Genomic DNA, 15,809 nt, shown 5'->3' on the forward strand with positions numbered 1-15,809 from the left:
CCACTGATTAGCGTGCTGAGCAAAACCTGTTCTCCTCTAATTCACTCCCTTCTTAAGCCCGTTGTGTTCTCAGTATCTTTGCTAGATTTTTGTTTGGTGTGAAGTAACTAACCTCACTCTCTCTGCCTAGTTGGTCCTGTCTCGTGTATCTGTTGGTTGCCCGCATGTCGGGTGTGTGGTTGCCTTCCAGTTCGCTGCATGTCAGCTGGGTTTTCACAGAGGATACCTCGTCTTTGCCCGCGTGTCAGGAGCTATATCGCCCAACCCTACTGGGCGTCGTTCTGCACCAGACTAAGTTTCAACGGAGGACTCCACAAATCTATTCCTGACTTCCACAATGCACACACTCATTCTACGGACACACTCTTCACGGATTGCCCTGGGCGCAGCCACAGTGCACGTGCTTCTCTGTCATCTCTTCCCACTGCTGCAGCCGGTGTTGGGATCTTCGACATCCACAGTGACTGCTCACATTTATTGTAAATATATCCTTTGAACTGTTCCTCTGCATTTGGGCCTGTTTGTCTTGCTATCCCTATTTACATGCTTATACTCTATAATACTGTAGGCCAGTGATTCCCAAACGGGGGTATGCGTACCCCAGATGGTATGTCAGCAGGTTCCAGAGTGTACGCAAAAAGAATTGGATTTTGAAACTATGTTGAACTTATAAAACAAAATGTATGACTTAAAATAAAAATAACAGGGATTAGGGCTGGGTAAAAATGTAGATTTTCTAATTAATCACAATTTTCATTTGGACAATCTCGATGTCCATTCTTCAAATCCCAATATCGATATTTTAATATATGAAGTTAAGAGAGGTCAGTTCATTGCGTTTGATTCGTTCTATGTAATGTGTCCAAAGACAAGATCCACGCAATCCATTTGTCATTGATAATGTCTCTTTTAACATGCTTTCTGTTCTTTACAATCAGTTGTTGAAGCAAAAACAACAAAATTAAACATACAATTATAACAAAGAACCTGTGCAACTCCACTCTTGTTAATATTCGCTCAGTACAAACAAAAAATGCAGAACTGCCACTTATATAGATCAGTGGGAACTGCAGGTTTTCTTAAAGAGACAGTACCGTTTTAGCATTTGTTTTACATATCACTGTAAATACTTGTAAATAGTACAGATTGTGCATGTGAACAATAAACATTCAGGCCTAACTGTATATACTGCATATATAGTTGGGCCAACATGTTTATTGTGTTTTACATTCTGTCTACCAAAATTTGCATTAGTCTGTTCAAATTGCAAATTTCACAGCTCATTTGGCCTGGATTTGTTTTTATTGATAAATAAACATCATAAATTATATTTATATATATTTATAAATGATATTTAGCCTTTGCTACACATCTTTGGTTTTGAGTCGATATTGGGGTACTTTAACTTTACTGATGAAACACTGCTGTAGGCTATACCCTCTCTTGTTCTAATGCTCTTTAATGTGTATATATAGTACAGAAGTGTGATAAAGGCCTATATGGGCATATATCTATAACACCTTTTATGTGCTGCAGATGTGGGATGCGTAAAACAGGCTTTAGGCAACAAAATTCATATTGTTTTCTCTATTATGTGAAGACCATTATATTGTAATATTCATGGAATATATTACTGGTTCTAAGAGCAGCGCTGGCCTCATCACTAGAGGGTGTCCATGCTGCAGAGCAGGACTGCCGTGGGTTGTACTCTCTCAATATGTGGTGCAGCTGAGCCTGATTCAGTGACATAAACTCCATCCGCAGTGTGCCCCAGGACATCTACATTGACACAAACACATTTTCACTGTCATTTTCACATACTATTCATACTATTAAATGAGATAGTATTAGGTAATTTTGTTTTACAACTGGAAATTCCTTCAATACTGTTTCAAAAGCATTCCAGGTGGCACCTCATGAAGTTGGTTGAATGCCAAGGTTGAGGAGAGCTGTAAACTAGACAAACGGCGGCTACTTTGAAGAAGCTAAAATATATGATAGTTTTGATTTGTTTACGTTTTTGGTCACTACATAATTACCATACTTCCATTTGTGTAATTTCAAAGTTTAGATGATTTACCTACTATTATAAAATATGAAAGGTAGAAATAATAATGAAAGAGTAGGTGTGTCCAAACTTTGACTGGTAGTGTAATATCAGAATCCCGCTATTTTCAGTACGAAGGAGAATTACACTCCAAACACTGATCTTTGATACAAAATACTTCATTTTATGATCATTTCAAGGGGCAGTTATTAATGTCATCTAAATAAAAGATGGTATATTATATATTTTATATATATTTATATATACATATTTTTAATTTGTGAAATTGGCTGTCTGTCAGCAAGTTTTTCTTTCCAATTTGTTTCCAATTGTTTTTTATTTGTTTTTTTGTTTTTATTGTTTTCACATAACTAATACAGCTACAGGCAACTTCTCATAAATGAGACCTAATAATTTTGGCATGATAGACCAGATTTGTCAAGAAGAACAAAAACAAATAAGCCTTAAAAGTCTCTCATAGTAATGCAGCTCCTTTCCTTTAGCAGTATGTCCCCTCAGCTAGATCATCTGTTACCCCACATGTCAGATACAGACGTGGCTTATCCTGCATCTTTATCTACCATGAAAGAATCTTTGTGCTCACAAAGCTTTATCCTTTAATGAGTAATACTTCCTGTTAATTATTTCTGAGGACTATACTAATTCCTGATTTTCAAAGAGATTTTGATGAAAAAGGAACGCATTTGTAATAAGATGGAAATGCTCAGAATGGTGGATACTCTACCAAGAGCTATTAATTTTTACATACAGTATATACACTTAAGAGAAGTTATTTCTCTTATGGCACTATTTTCTGCAAAGCTGGTTTGAAACAACATGTATTGCGAAAAGCAGCATATAAATAAAACTGATTTAGCAGAATAGTTCAAATTTAATAGTAAATTGAAGAGTAAAAAATTTGGTCATTTACTTGTATGTACATTGTGGCAGCGGGGGCGTGGTCAAGCATCTCTCCAGAGAAAGAGAAAGCGGTAAGGGCGCTTACACCTGAGCTAAATTATGTCTAACACCTGTCTCTAATTTCAGTGAGCACGGGGAGAGCGGCATAAAAGAGCCACACCGCCTGTAGATGCGGTGAGAGAGAGACTGGCGCAAGAAAGGCCACGACGTGACATTCTGTTATATGACTAGTGTATTGAACTGGAAGTGTTTAAGTAAATGTTTGCCTCTAAAACCGACGAGTGTGAACTGTAAGAGTCAGAGTGCAAGATTAAAACTCCTACCTGAACCAGGAAATCTGCTTCTCGCCTCCTCCTTTCCACTAAGTAGTGTTACACTGGTGCCGAAACCCGGGAAAAGGTTTGAAGATGGACGGAAGTCGCCCCGTAGAGTCCTCCCAGTTGGCTGAGATCCTCCAAGCCCTCGCTGGCTTACATCGGAACCACCAGCAAACCTTGCTTGAGCTCCGGCAAGATCAAGACCGCCGGTTTGTGGAGCTCATGCGTGCTAGAGCAGAGGACCGACAGGCGATCCGGAGCCTCCTCAGCCAGGAGGCATCCCCAGCCGCGACCCCGGACACCCACACGCCATTACCCCCGCCTGCGTTACAGAAGATGGGGACGGTGGACGACCCAGAGGCGTTCCTGGACCTGTTCGAACGCACCGCCGAGATCTGGGGCTGGCCGCTCGGCCAGTGGGCGGCCCGACTCATCCCGCTACTGTCCGGGGAAGCCCAGCTCGTGGCTCAACAACTGCCAGCGACGAGTCTCCTGGTTTACGGAGATTTAAAAAAGCCATCCTGCAACGGGCTGGTCGGAGTCTGGAAGAAAGTCGTCAACTCTTCCGGAGCCTGAAGCTGGAGAGCTCTGACCGCCCGTTTGCCTTCTCCCAATGGCTCCGTGACGCCTGCCGAAGATGGTTGCTAGCGGGGGACCGCGGCGTCTACGGGATCATCGACCAGGTGGTACTGGAGCAATTAATACATCGACTGCCGAAAGGGGCGGCGGAGTGGGTCCAGTGCCACCGCCCGGCGTCGCTAGAGGAAGCCGTCCGGCTTGCAGAGGACCACATGGCGGCGATCCCGAGGGCGGAAGAGCCCTCCTACTCTCTCTCTCCTCCCCCTGTCTCATTCCCCTCCCCTCTCTCCTCTCGTTCTGCTCTCTCCCCAGGGCTCGTTCCTGCCCCACGCAGACGAGGAGGACTTCAGACACCGAGACCAGTTCCCCGGGCGTGGAAGGAGACACCTTCCCCTACCCCGATGCCCTGCTGCTCTCCCCCTCAGGGGGGGGGTGCCCGCCGATGCCAATGCAGGCGTAGCGCCTGGGCCAGCCTGCTGGAGGTGCGGGGACCCGGACCACTTCCGGGATCAGTGCCCTCTGATGGAACTGGGTACGGTGGTGCGGGTCTCTGACCTCCCGCAGGCTGCCCCTGACCGGGCCGGAGTGTACCGGATACCGGTAAGTGTCAAGGGGGGTACTCACCAAGCGTTGGTGGACACCGGGTGTAATCAAACCACTATCCACCAATACCAATGCTTGGTTCAACCCGAGGCTTTGGGCACAACTAAAACGGTGAGGGTGAAATGTGTGCACGGAGATATTCACAAGTATCCAGTGGTGACACTGACGATTAAATTCCGGGGGAAAAAGCATAGAGTGGAGGCCGCGGTTAGTTCCCGCCTCACCCATCCACTGATTTTGGGGACTGATTGGCCTGACTTTAGAGTTTTATTAAAGGGAATTTGTGCGGATGGGTCCTGTATGAAATTAGGGAGATGTGCAATGTGCGACGCTCTGGCAGGGGAGGCGGAGCCGGGGCCATCCTCGACAGCTCCACGTCATAATGACGAGAGAGGGGGAGAGGCTGCAGCCCATCCCCTTCTCAGGGAATTCCCTGAGGGGGATTTCCCTTTGGAGCAGTCGCGAGACGAAACCCTCAAACACGCCTTCGACCAAGTGAGAGTCATCGATGGTCAAGGACTCCAGCCGGACATCGCCCTTTCATATCCCTATTTTGCGATTATAAATGAGCGGTTGTATAGATTGACATAGGACGCTCAGACTAAAGAGGATACAACCCAACTTTTGGAGAAAGGAAAACACTGAACCGTCTAATAGCCCGCCTCTATTGGCCGGGCATTGTCGGTGATGTCCGCAGGTGGTGTGCAGCATGCCGCGAATGCCAGCTGGTTAACCCACCGGCCATCCCAAAAGCGCCATTGCGCCCTCTTCCCTTGATCGAGGTCCCCTTTGAGAGAATTGGAATGGACCTCGTCGGGCCATTAGAACGGTCAGCACACGGACATCGCTTTGTATTTGTCCTAGTGGACTATGCAATGCGGTATCTGGAAGCAGTGCCTCTTCGCAACATCTCAGCACACAGTGTTGCGGAGGCACTCTTCAAAATAATCTCCCAGGTGGGGATTCCGAAAGAAATCCTCACCGATCAGGGCGCAACGTTTATGTCATGGACGCTACACGAGCTGTACGAATTGTTGAGTATTAAATCAATTCGCACCAGCGTGTACCATCCTCAAACAGATGGCCTGGTGGAACGATTTAATAAAAACCTCAAAAACATGATTCGTAAGTTCGTGCACGACGATGCTAGAAATTGGGATAAATGGCTCGACCCCCTGTTATTTGCAGTATGAGAGGTCCCGCAAGCCTCCACTGGCTTCTCCCCATTCAAGCTGCTGTATGGGCGACGCCCACGTGGTGTGCTTGATGTATTGCGAGAGGCCTGGGAGGAGGGACCTTCAAACAGTAAAAATGAAATTCAATACGTTCTTGATCTTAGAGCAAAACTCCACACTTTGGGGCAGCTAACACAGGAGAATTTGCTCAAAGCTCAAGAAGGACAGCACCGACTGTATGACAGGGGAACTCAGCTAAGGGAATTTGCACCGGGAGATAAAGTGCTTGTATTGCTTCCCACATCGAGCTCTAAATTACTCGCCAAGTGGCAAGGACCCTTTGAGGTCACACGACGAGTGGGAGATCTCGATTATGAGGTTAAACGAACCAATAGAGGGGGCGTACGTCAAATATGCCACCTCAATCTCCTGAAATTGTGGAGGGAGGCGGTCCCTGTGACGTTGGCCACGGTAGTTCCCGAGAAGGCGGAGATCGGACCGGAGGTGAGTTCAAAACATAAACAGTTCACCCCGGTCACTTGCGGAGACCACCTCTCACAGAGTCAACTCGCGGAGATTGCTAGGTTGCAACAGGAGTTTGCGGATGTGTTCTCCCCTCTACCGGGGCGTACAAACCTCATTCACCACCACATCGAGACCAAGCCGGGGGTCGTGGTATGTATCTGCCCCTACCGATTACCCGAACACAAGAAGAAAATCATTCGGGAAGAATTGGATGCAATGCTCGATATGGGAGTAATAGAAGAATCCCACAGCGATTGGTCCAGCCCAGTTGTTCTAGTGCCTAAGTGCGACGGGTCTGTACGGTTCTGTGTGGATTATAGGAAAGTCAACGCGGTGTCTAAATTTGATGTGTATCCAATGCCTCGTGTTGACGAGTTGCTCGATCGTTTGGGCACTGCTTGATTTTATTCGACATTGGATTTGACGAAGGGTTATTGGCAGATCCCCTTGACACCAATTTCCCGTGAAAAAACCGCCTTCTCCACACCGTTTGGATTACACCAATTTGTGGCACTTCCGTTCGATTTGTTTGGAGGCCCGGCTACGTTTCAGCGTCTCATGGACCGAATCCTCAGACCGCATTCAGCTTATGCCGCTGCCTATTTAGATGACATCATCATTTACAGCAATGATTGGCAGCGGCACTTGCAAAATCTGAGGGCGGTTCTGAGATCGCTGCGCCAAGTGGGACTCACAGCAAACCCAAAGAAGTGCGCGATTGGGCGGGTGGAGGTACGGCATCTGGGGTTCCACTTGGGCCACGGGCAGGTGCATCCCCAAATTGACAAGACAGCAGTGATTGTGACCTGCCCGAGGCCCAAGACCAAAAAGGGGGTGAGAAGTTCCTGGGGCTGGCTGGCTATTATAGAAGGTTTGTGCCTAATTATTCGGACATCACAGCCCGCTGACTGATCTCACTAAAAAGGGATCTCCAGACCCGGTCCAGTGGACGGAGCAGTGTCAGCGGGTGTTCACGCAAGTTAAAGCCGCACTTTGCGGGGGGCCGCTTTTACATTCACCTGACTTCTCTCTCCCTATTGTTTTACAGACAGATGCTTCAGACAGGGGGCTGGGGGCCATACTCTTGCAGGTGGTGGAGGGGGAGGAGCGCCCGGTGCTGTACATTAGCCGTAAGCTCTCGTTGAGGGAAACTAAGTACAGCACCATGGAAAAGGAGTGTCTCGCCATCAAGTGGGCGGTCCTCACTCTCCGATACTACCTGTTGGGGCGGGCCTTCACCCTCTGTTCCGATCACGCCCCGCTCCAGTGGCTCCCCGCATGAAAGATACCAACGCGTGGATCACCCGTTGGTACCTGGCTCTTCAGCTGTTTAAGTTCAAGGTGGTCCACAGACTGGGAGCGCAGATGGTTGTCGCCGACTTCCTTTCCAGGAATGGGGGGGGAGTGGTAGGCAGGCCGGATGCCTCCCTGGCCTGAGTCGGGCGGTGGGGATATGTGGCAGCGGGGGCGTGGTCAAGCATCTCTCCGGAGAGAGAGAAAGCGGTAAGGGCGCTTACACCTGAGCTAAATTATGTCTAACACCTGTCTCTAATTTCAGTGAGCACGGGGAGAGCGGCATAAAAGAGCCACACCATCAGTAGACGTGGTGAGAGAGAGACTGGCATAATAAAGGCCACGACATGACATTCTGTTATATGACTAGTGTATTGAACTGGAAGTGTTTAAGTAAATGTTTGCCTGTAAAACCGACGAGTGTGAACTGTAAGAGTCAGAGTGCAAGATTAAAACTCCTACCTGAACCAGGAAATCTGCTTCTCGCCTCCTCCTTTCCACTAAGTAGTGTTACATACATGTATGACTTTCTTTCTTCCATAGAACACAAAAGGAAATTTTTTTAATAATATACTGGTCAATCTTTGCAATGAAATTACAATGAATGGGTACTGCCAAGCCTTCAAGCCTCAAAAAGGATACAAAAACACCATAAAAGTATCATAAAAGTGCTTCATAAAACATGTGCACTCTATCCTGAATCTTCTGAAGCCATATGATAGCTTTGTGTGAGTAACAATGCAAATTTTAAGTCATTATTTACTGATAATCTTCTCTTCCAGTGAGCTGTTAACTTGAGAACTGCTGTGGCCAGATCACTGATTGAATGAGTTGAACAGATTGCTTCCGTTTTGTGAACGATTGTGACCAATTTTGTGCACCGCATCAACCAATTCCTTGAACAGATCCAAAACAAAGGAACAATCCATTCATGAACCTGCCAAAGAAGCTAGGAATAGCTAGGGCTGATGTCAAAATTTCTGTCTGTTCATCAGACAAAGCTTTTTATGACATTTTATTTAATTTTTCAAATTCATTTTGCCATCCTTTTTGAAGCTTTAAAGCTCCAGTCCCTTTTAATTGTAATGGCATGGAAAAGATGTAGCCAACTGGCTGTACAACATTCAAAAGCTTCTCATTTGTGTTCCTGCAAGAAAGAAATTCACACAGGTTTGAGGGTGAGTAAACAATGGGAGAATTCTTAAATTCTTAAACTTGCAATTTTACTACAAATAGCAGAGAATTGAGCATCTCACAGTATGAGCACTTATTGTACTAAATTACCTCCTAAAGTACTTACTGTACCTTTTCATTGAAAGATCATAAATGTAGAGATACTGCAGATAAAATGCACCTGTAAAAGGTTTTCCTTGGGTGTGGCTAATAGATTGACAGCTGAGGAGAGTTTGAGAAGGTAGCTGTGTGCCAGATCACTCAGTCCTGCCCCGTGAGCCCAGTCCATGAGCATATCCAAATTAGCCCTGATTTGGACCCCACGGGACCACTGGTAAAATGTCCCTCCTGATGCTTCACACAAGAAATTAGCAGATGTGTTGAGTTTTCAAAGAATGAACAAGAAATATTGTTGACTGATGAAGCTGACATTTGACAGGTCTGCAGTGCTGACTCACCTCTCTCCATCAGCAGATTAAAAAGCAAAGCATTGATGAAGAAGAAGAGGTATGCGAAGAGCTGCAAGGTGATTTCTGGGTGCACCTGGAACACTCTGACTAGCTGCAGTGTTTTGGTACAGACGTCCAGGACTCCTTTGACATCCTCTGAGATATGCAGCTGCCCACTTTCTGAGAAAGGATTACTGTCTAACAAGCTTGGGAGAACCAGGTACAGCATCTGGGGGACACACAGGAAAATACCAAAAGATTAGCATTATAAATCGTCATATCATTAAACAATCCCACTAAAATGGCTCCTATAAAATTGATAGGTCCAGACCCGGTTGCTGATTGGTCAATAAAGCGTTCCAGTATATCTACTAAAAGTTAATTTGGTCAACTTTTCTGACTGTAGATGACTTACTAATAATAGTCATGGGGTCACTTTAATCACCTTAAGGAAGTAGTGAACATTGTGATGTCACAGCTCAGCAAAAACGTTAAAGGAATATTCTGGGTTCAATACAAGTTAAGCTCAATCGACAGCATTTGTGGCATAACGTTGATAACAACAAAAATTTATTTCAAGCTAAAATCTGTGTTACAGTGAGGCACTTACAATGGAAAACATGATTTTAGTGTGATAAAATCACTTATAAACCTTTTCTGTCTAAAGTTATAGCCAATTTTACAACTTTGTTACCATGACGATGTAGTCAACAAACCCTAAAACGACTGTAAAATGATGATTTAAACAACTTTACAGCTCAAATAATACAAAAGTTTTAACATTTATAAAATTATAAGCTTCACATTTCTGTATTTAAACCTTTCAAAAATTGGTCCCATTCGCTTTCATTGTAAGTGCCTCAATGTAACACTGATTTTTGCTTTTTTTTTTGGATTTTTCCCCTTTTCTCCCAATTTGGAATGCCCAATTCCCAATGTGCTTTTAAGTCCTCGTGGTTGCGTAGTCTGGGTGGCAGAGGATGAATCCCAGTTGCCTCTGCGTCTGAAACTGTCAACCTGTGCATCTTATCACGTGGCTTGTTGAGCGTGTTGCCACAGAGACATAGTGTGTGTGGAGGCGCCCCACCAAGAACAAACCACATTGTAGCGACCACGAGGAGGTTACCCCATGTGACTCTACCCTCCCTAGCAACCGGGCCAATTTGGTTGCTTAGGAGACCTGGCTGGAGTCACTCAGCACACCCTGGGATTCGAACTAGCGAGCTAACGAACTCCAGGGGTGGTAGCCAACGTATTTTACCACTGAGCTACCCAGGCCCGATTTTTGCTTTTTTTAAAGAAAAGGAGGGACGAGTCGAAATAAAGTTTTGTGGTAATCAACATTATGCCACAAATGCTGTTGATTGAGCTTCACTTGTATTAAACCCGGAATATTCCTTTAAAGTGCTACTCCTGTGAACTTGATATAAAAAATACAACAGAAATGATTAAACCTTTAAAACACTGTTTATTTAGCATCCTTTGGTTACCCGAGTGAGGTATGTAACACTGTGTTGTAGGCCTCTGTTTTTTTATTGAGTTGCTGTAATTATTAAAATGTTACCATTGCATAGTACATGGGTCACACTTGTTAAGAGATGTGTCCCAAACCTCACACTTCTGCACTATTCTACATCATTTTGTAGTGTCAGTAGTGCAAGTAGTATGTTTACACTGAAAATGCAACAAAAAGAAACGTGCTTTAAGTACCTGGATGATGCACTTTTTCAACCGTCAAAATGAAGTGTGGAATGTTGGACACTTAGTGCACTCAAAGCTCGCGGCTTGCAGTACAAAGAGAAAGGGGCGGAGTTACCTCCCCAAGGATCGCGACGCCGAGGAAAGGATTGGTTTGATGGTACAGGAGTGGTTCACCAGGTGGCAGAGGAGCTGCTGCCGTCCACCAGGGGATTGAGGAGCCCACTGCCGTCTGCCAGGAGGCGGAGGAGCCCGCTGCCATCCGCCAGGAGAAGGAGGAGCTCGCTGCCATCCACCAGGAGGCGAAATACAGTGCCATCACCCGGCGTCGCCGAGGATCGCTGGACAGCTGGCTGAGGACCGAATGGCGACGTGGTCGGGAACCGGAGTTTTTTTCTTTTCTTTTCTCTCTCCCCTCTCTCTCTCTCAGGCTCTCCCGCTCTCTTTCTCTCTCCCCTCTCCCTCCCCTCGTCCTACCCAGGTTCCCAGGAGGCAGGGGAGACCTCCTGGGAACCCCTAACAGGAAACCTCCAGACTGAATCGGGCATTGGGGGTATGTGACGGGTAGGAGGGCGTGGCTGGGCTGTGAGGATGCATGCCCTGCGCTGAGTTGCCTATTCAGTGGGAGAGAGATAAAGGAGGAGCTGGGGACTCCAGAGAGAGAGAGAGAGAGAGAGAGAGAGAGAGATGCACGCGGCCGCTCTGTGTGTGTGTTGTTATGTTTCAGTTAAGCATTTTATGTTGTAATTAAAGTCTTGATGATTGTTAATCCAGTTCCTGCTTCCTCCTTTCCCCACCGAACAAGAGGCTTGTCTGCCACGCACATATACACAGACTGTTTTGGATTGCATCATATTTTTGCTTTTTTTATATTTGGGTTTACTTGTTTATTGATATTTTTTCTTTTTTGTGTATAGTTTCTCTGTGCAAAAAAGTGCAATGTGGTGTGATATGGTGCACACGATACTGAATGATGCATCATGATACTCAAAGATACACAACAATGCAGTTTATTGAAAATCTCTGCATCTTTTTCATCAAAGTCAAGGGGGTTGCACTTCCAACAATGACCTTAAAGTTAATGGATATTGACTAATAGTCACAAAAGTCCAATTTTGATTCAAAGTACATGTAACAGCTATAGGGCATTTAAGAATGCAATGTCTTAAAGGGATAGTTCACCCAAAATTAAAATTATCTTATCATTTACTCTCCCTCATGCAAGTCCATACAATGCAAGTGAATGGTGATCAGCAAGTGAATGGGGCCCTGGGTGTAGGTGAGAAACAGAACAATATATATAGTCCTTTTTTACTCTAAATCTCCATTTTAATTTTCACTTTCAAATGTGACAGTGAAACTAAACAGACACCACATGTGACTTTCAGATGTAAAAGTTAAAGTGGATATTTAGAGTAAAAAAAGGACCCACACTTATTATATCACTTCTGAATATATGGATTTTAACACTGGAATCTAAAGGATTTCCTTTATGTGATTTTGGAGCAACAAATGTCTGATCACCATTCACCTGCATTGCATGGACCTACAGAGCTGAGATATTCTTTTAAAAATCTTCATTTGTGTTCTGCTGAGGAAAGAAAGTCATACACATCTGGGATGGCATGAGGGTGAATAAATGATGAGAAAATTGTAATTTTTTGGGTGAACTATCCCTTTAATCACAGCATTATACGCTATACACGCAAAGTCAGTGGGCATGACCATGATGTTTTAATATTTTTGTGCAAGCATGCACTAAGTCTAGGCACAAGTGGGTTGGTGAAACCACGCGCACAAAGTGCTAATGCGCTGGGTCAAGTGCAACTTAAAGCACGGGTCAAGTGCAACTTAATTTTCAGGTCTTTCTCTGGTTATTGCACCATCTGCATCCTCATATATTCCATTTCATGTCAAGCAACATTGATATAAATGAAGACAGCCCATTCATACAAATTTCATAGTGTAAATGGGCTATACGCAATGCATACCCTGCTCTGTTCTTTTGCATGTGCTGTTCCAGACCGCATTGTATATGTTGTATGTTCTCTATTGGCCTATCTGGGACATCTTTCATCTTGCTCATCCATGTCTCACCTGCTTGAAATATGCTTTGCTTCTCTCCCATTGTTCATTGTATTGTAATGTACATTTTTCATATGTTTCTTTGTTTAATTTTTAATGTTTAATTTATGTACAGCGTCCTTGAGCTTTGGAAAGGCGCTATACAAAATAAACTTAGACTTTACGCCGAGATCAGACATGCTTCTCAAACATCTTGACGCACTTACCTATTTCTGCTCTTTTATAGTGCAATTTGCTATAAATAAATTCATTAACTTACAATACACCCACAGTTTGCACGCATACAACCACAGATAGCGCAAACACTCCCACCCACACCCACTTGCGCTTTGCGCTGGCATTAAAATTGCGCTTAGAATTAGCACTCTCAAAGAAAATTATATAAGGCGTAGTGCACGGCCGTTGCGCTTAGCGCTGCGCCTAGCGTGATCACGAAAATAGAGCTCCTCATGTAACAGATAAAATGCAAAAACAATTGTCACTGCACAGCACCCCTAAGGCCAGCCTTAAGACAGCAAGTAGTTTTACAGGAACTATATCTTCTAGCAGAATGATGGCACTTAATGAGTTTGCTTATATTTATGTCATGTTTTACTGAACATCTGTCCTTAAAATTTTAATTACGTATGTAGTTTACTAAAGCAGTTTTATTAGGCCAACAAGGCACTTATGGCCATGCTCTACTTCCTTCTGTCTAAGAGGATACAAGGTTGCTCAGATGTCTGACGATCATCTCCATGCTGGACAGGCCATAAGCTCACATTCATACAGAAATGTCTGTGATAAGATTACTCTAATTAATCATCCTCTGGCCAGAGGTGCCAAGTCACTGACCGAGCCTTATACAAATCATCAAACAATGGGAAGTCTTCTTTTCATCTTTCATCCTTCCTTCCCCTTGGCTTGCACTCCATGACACTTTCATTGCCGAAAAGGAACCAGAAATACTCTAATAAAGATTCTGATTGTCTGGAGTAAGATAAAGCACATGTGTCTGCCATTTAATGCCTTCCCTGTTACACTCTATATTCAAGTAATAACCATATAAATACATTTCCAGTTGGATTTGGGTATTCACAATTGGGAAATCCTTAAAGAGCAGCAGATTGCTCAGAGAACATCGGGCCGTGTTCCAGAGAACCCACAAGAATGGTAGAAAGAGGAGACTGTCTGCTGTAGGAGATGTGTCTGCTACGACGCAGCCCCCACTCTCTCCATCTCAACACTCCTTTATGTGCCACACATCAAAATAGCACAATGCTGGCTTTGTTTAGTATAATTGTGTGCAGACAGCTGTATCCAGTCTACATTTGGCACCCGCAGTCCTAACCATCGTATGTATAGATTCTTGAGGAGATGCATCTCACACGTTGACACCATCTTGGCAACTGCTGTCCACTTTGGCAGTTTGTTCTCAATGCAACTGACACAGAGATTATCCACCCAAAACCATAAAGTGGACAGAGGAAAAAGTGAGGTATGAAACCAAAGTACTTCCCCTTTTTAATCTGAGAACAAAAAGTGACATAACATTTATCTGTGAGAGTGTTCAGTTGTGATTTGTTATTAGTTTAAAGGAATAGCTCACACAAAAATGAAAATTATGTCATCATTTACTCACCCTCATGTTGTTCCAAACACGTAAGGCTTTCTTTCTTCCATGGAACACAAAAGGAGATGTTAAAATGTTAGCCTCATTCATCATTCACTTTCATTGCATCTTTTTTTTCCCGTACTGTGAAAGTGAATGGTGAATGAAGCTGTCATTCTGCCTGACATCTCCATATGTGTTCCACGGAAGAAAGGAAGTCATACAGTTTTGGAACAACATGAGGTATGTAAATAATGATAGATTTGTGTTTTGGGGGGAACTACTCCTTTGAAAAGCCTATTTGAAGAGTTCTCAGTAATCCTGCAAGTCCATGTCCATCACTGGAAATGTCCACCAAAACATGCATTTATTTGTCTAAGTCCACCACCAGCTGTTTCCTCCTCAGCAAGATAGAATCACACAAGCGGCCCAAAAACAATTACACAGAAAAGATAACCAGTTATTGTAGTTGTAAAATCTCAGTTTGCTTTCCAACCAGTCATGTTTGTTTTTGATTCAGTTTTCCTATTGAAAATATTGACCTCATAATGGAGCATTGGCACTGCATAAACACAGAAAGGGACATTTTGCCAAGCTTTTAAAGTATAAAATGTATTTTATGGCGGAAGGAACAGTTTGTGCCACCAGTGCAATCCAAACTGCTTAATCATTTTGTCTCCTATAAAAATGTCTAGTTTCTCAGAATCTAAATGCTAAGATGAAAAATCGCTCTTTTAGGATGGACACGCTCACAGCGCCTGGCAATTTTGTTTTCAAGAATATTTTCCATGACTGCAGCTAACAGTTCTTTTTGTAAAAGGAAAAGGGAATAAACCAATAAGTACTTGATTATTTAGTTTTTTTTACGTTTTATTTTATTTTTATTTTTTTTTTGTAGGTCCATGTGGTGGCATGGTTACTCACCTCAATCCAGGTGGTGGAGGACAAGTCTCAGTTGCCTCTGCTTCTGAGACCATCAATCCACGCATTTCATCACGTGGCTCACTGTGCATGACACCGTGGAGACTCACAGCATGTGGAGGCTCATGCTACTCTCCGCGATCGACACACAACTTACCACGTGCCCCATTGAGAGCGAGAACCACTAATTGCGACCACGAGGAGGTTACCCCATGTGACTCTACCCTCTCTAGCAAATGGGCCAATTTGGTTGCTTGGGAGACCTGGTTGGGGTCACTCAGCACACCCTGGATTTGAACTCGTGACTCCAGGGGTGGTAGTCAGCGTCAATACTCGCTGAGCTACCCAGGCCCCCTTTTATGTGCTTTCTTAAGATTATCCTAAGAAGGAATAACAAGTAGGCCTATTCAAGGATAAAATTGAATAAGAACA

General features: G+C 44.2%; 1 protein-coding gene across 1 annotated transcript in view; it reads right to left on the reverse strand.

Annotated features, from left to right (window-relative positions):
* Positions 1–15,809, reverse strand: part of LOC127427206 (ras-associating and dilute domain-containing protein-like) — a 40,383-nt gene that overhangs the window by 9,540 nt on the left and 15,034 nt on the right. The window contains exons 8-10 of the mRNA XM_051674677.1: positions 9,092–9,311; positions 8,815–8,987; positions 1,635–1,779 (exon numbers count right to left, since the gene is read on the reverse strand). Coding sequence (XP_051530637.1) covers positions 1,635–1,779; positions 8,815–8,987; positions 9,092–9,311 — 538 coding nt within the window. The remainder of the gene's footprint in view (positions 1–1,634; positions 1,780–8,814; positions 8,988–9,091; positions 9,312–15,809) is intronic.

This window comes from Myxocyprinus asiaticus, chromosome 36 (assembly GCF_019703515.2).
Source record: "Myxocyprinus asiaticus isolate MX2 ecotype Aquarium Trade chromosome 36, UBuf_Myxa_2, whole genome shotgun sequence".
Classification (NCBI taxonomy): Eukaryota; Metazoa; Chordata; class Actinopteri; order Cypriniformes; family Catostomidae; genus Myxocyprinus; species Myxocyprinus asiaticus.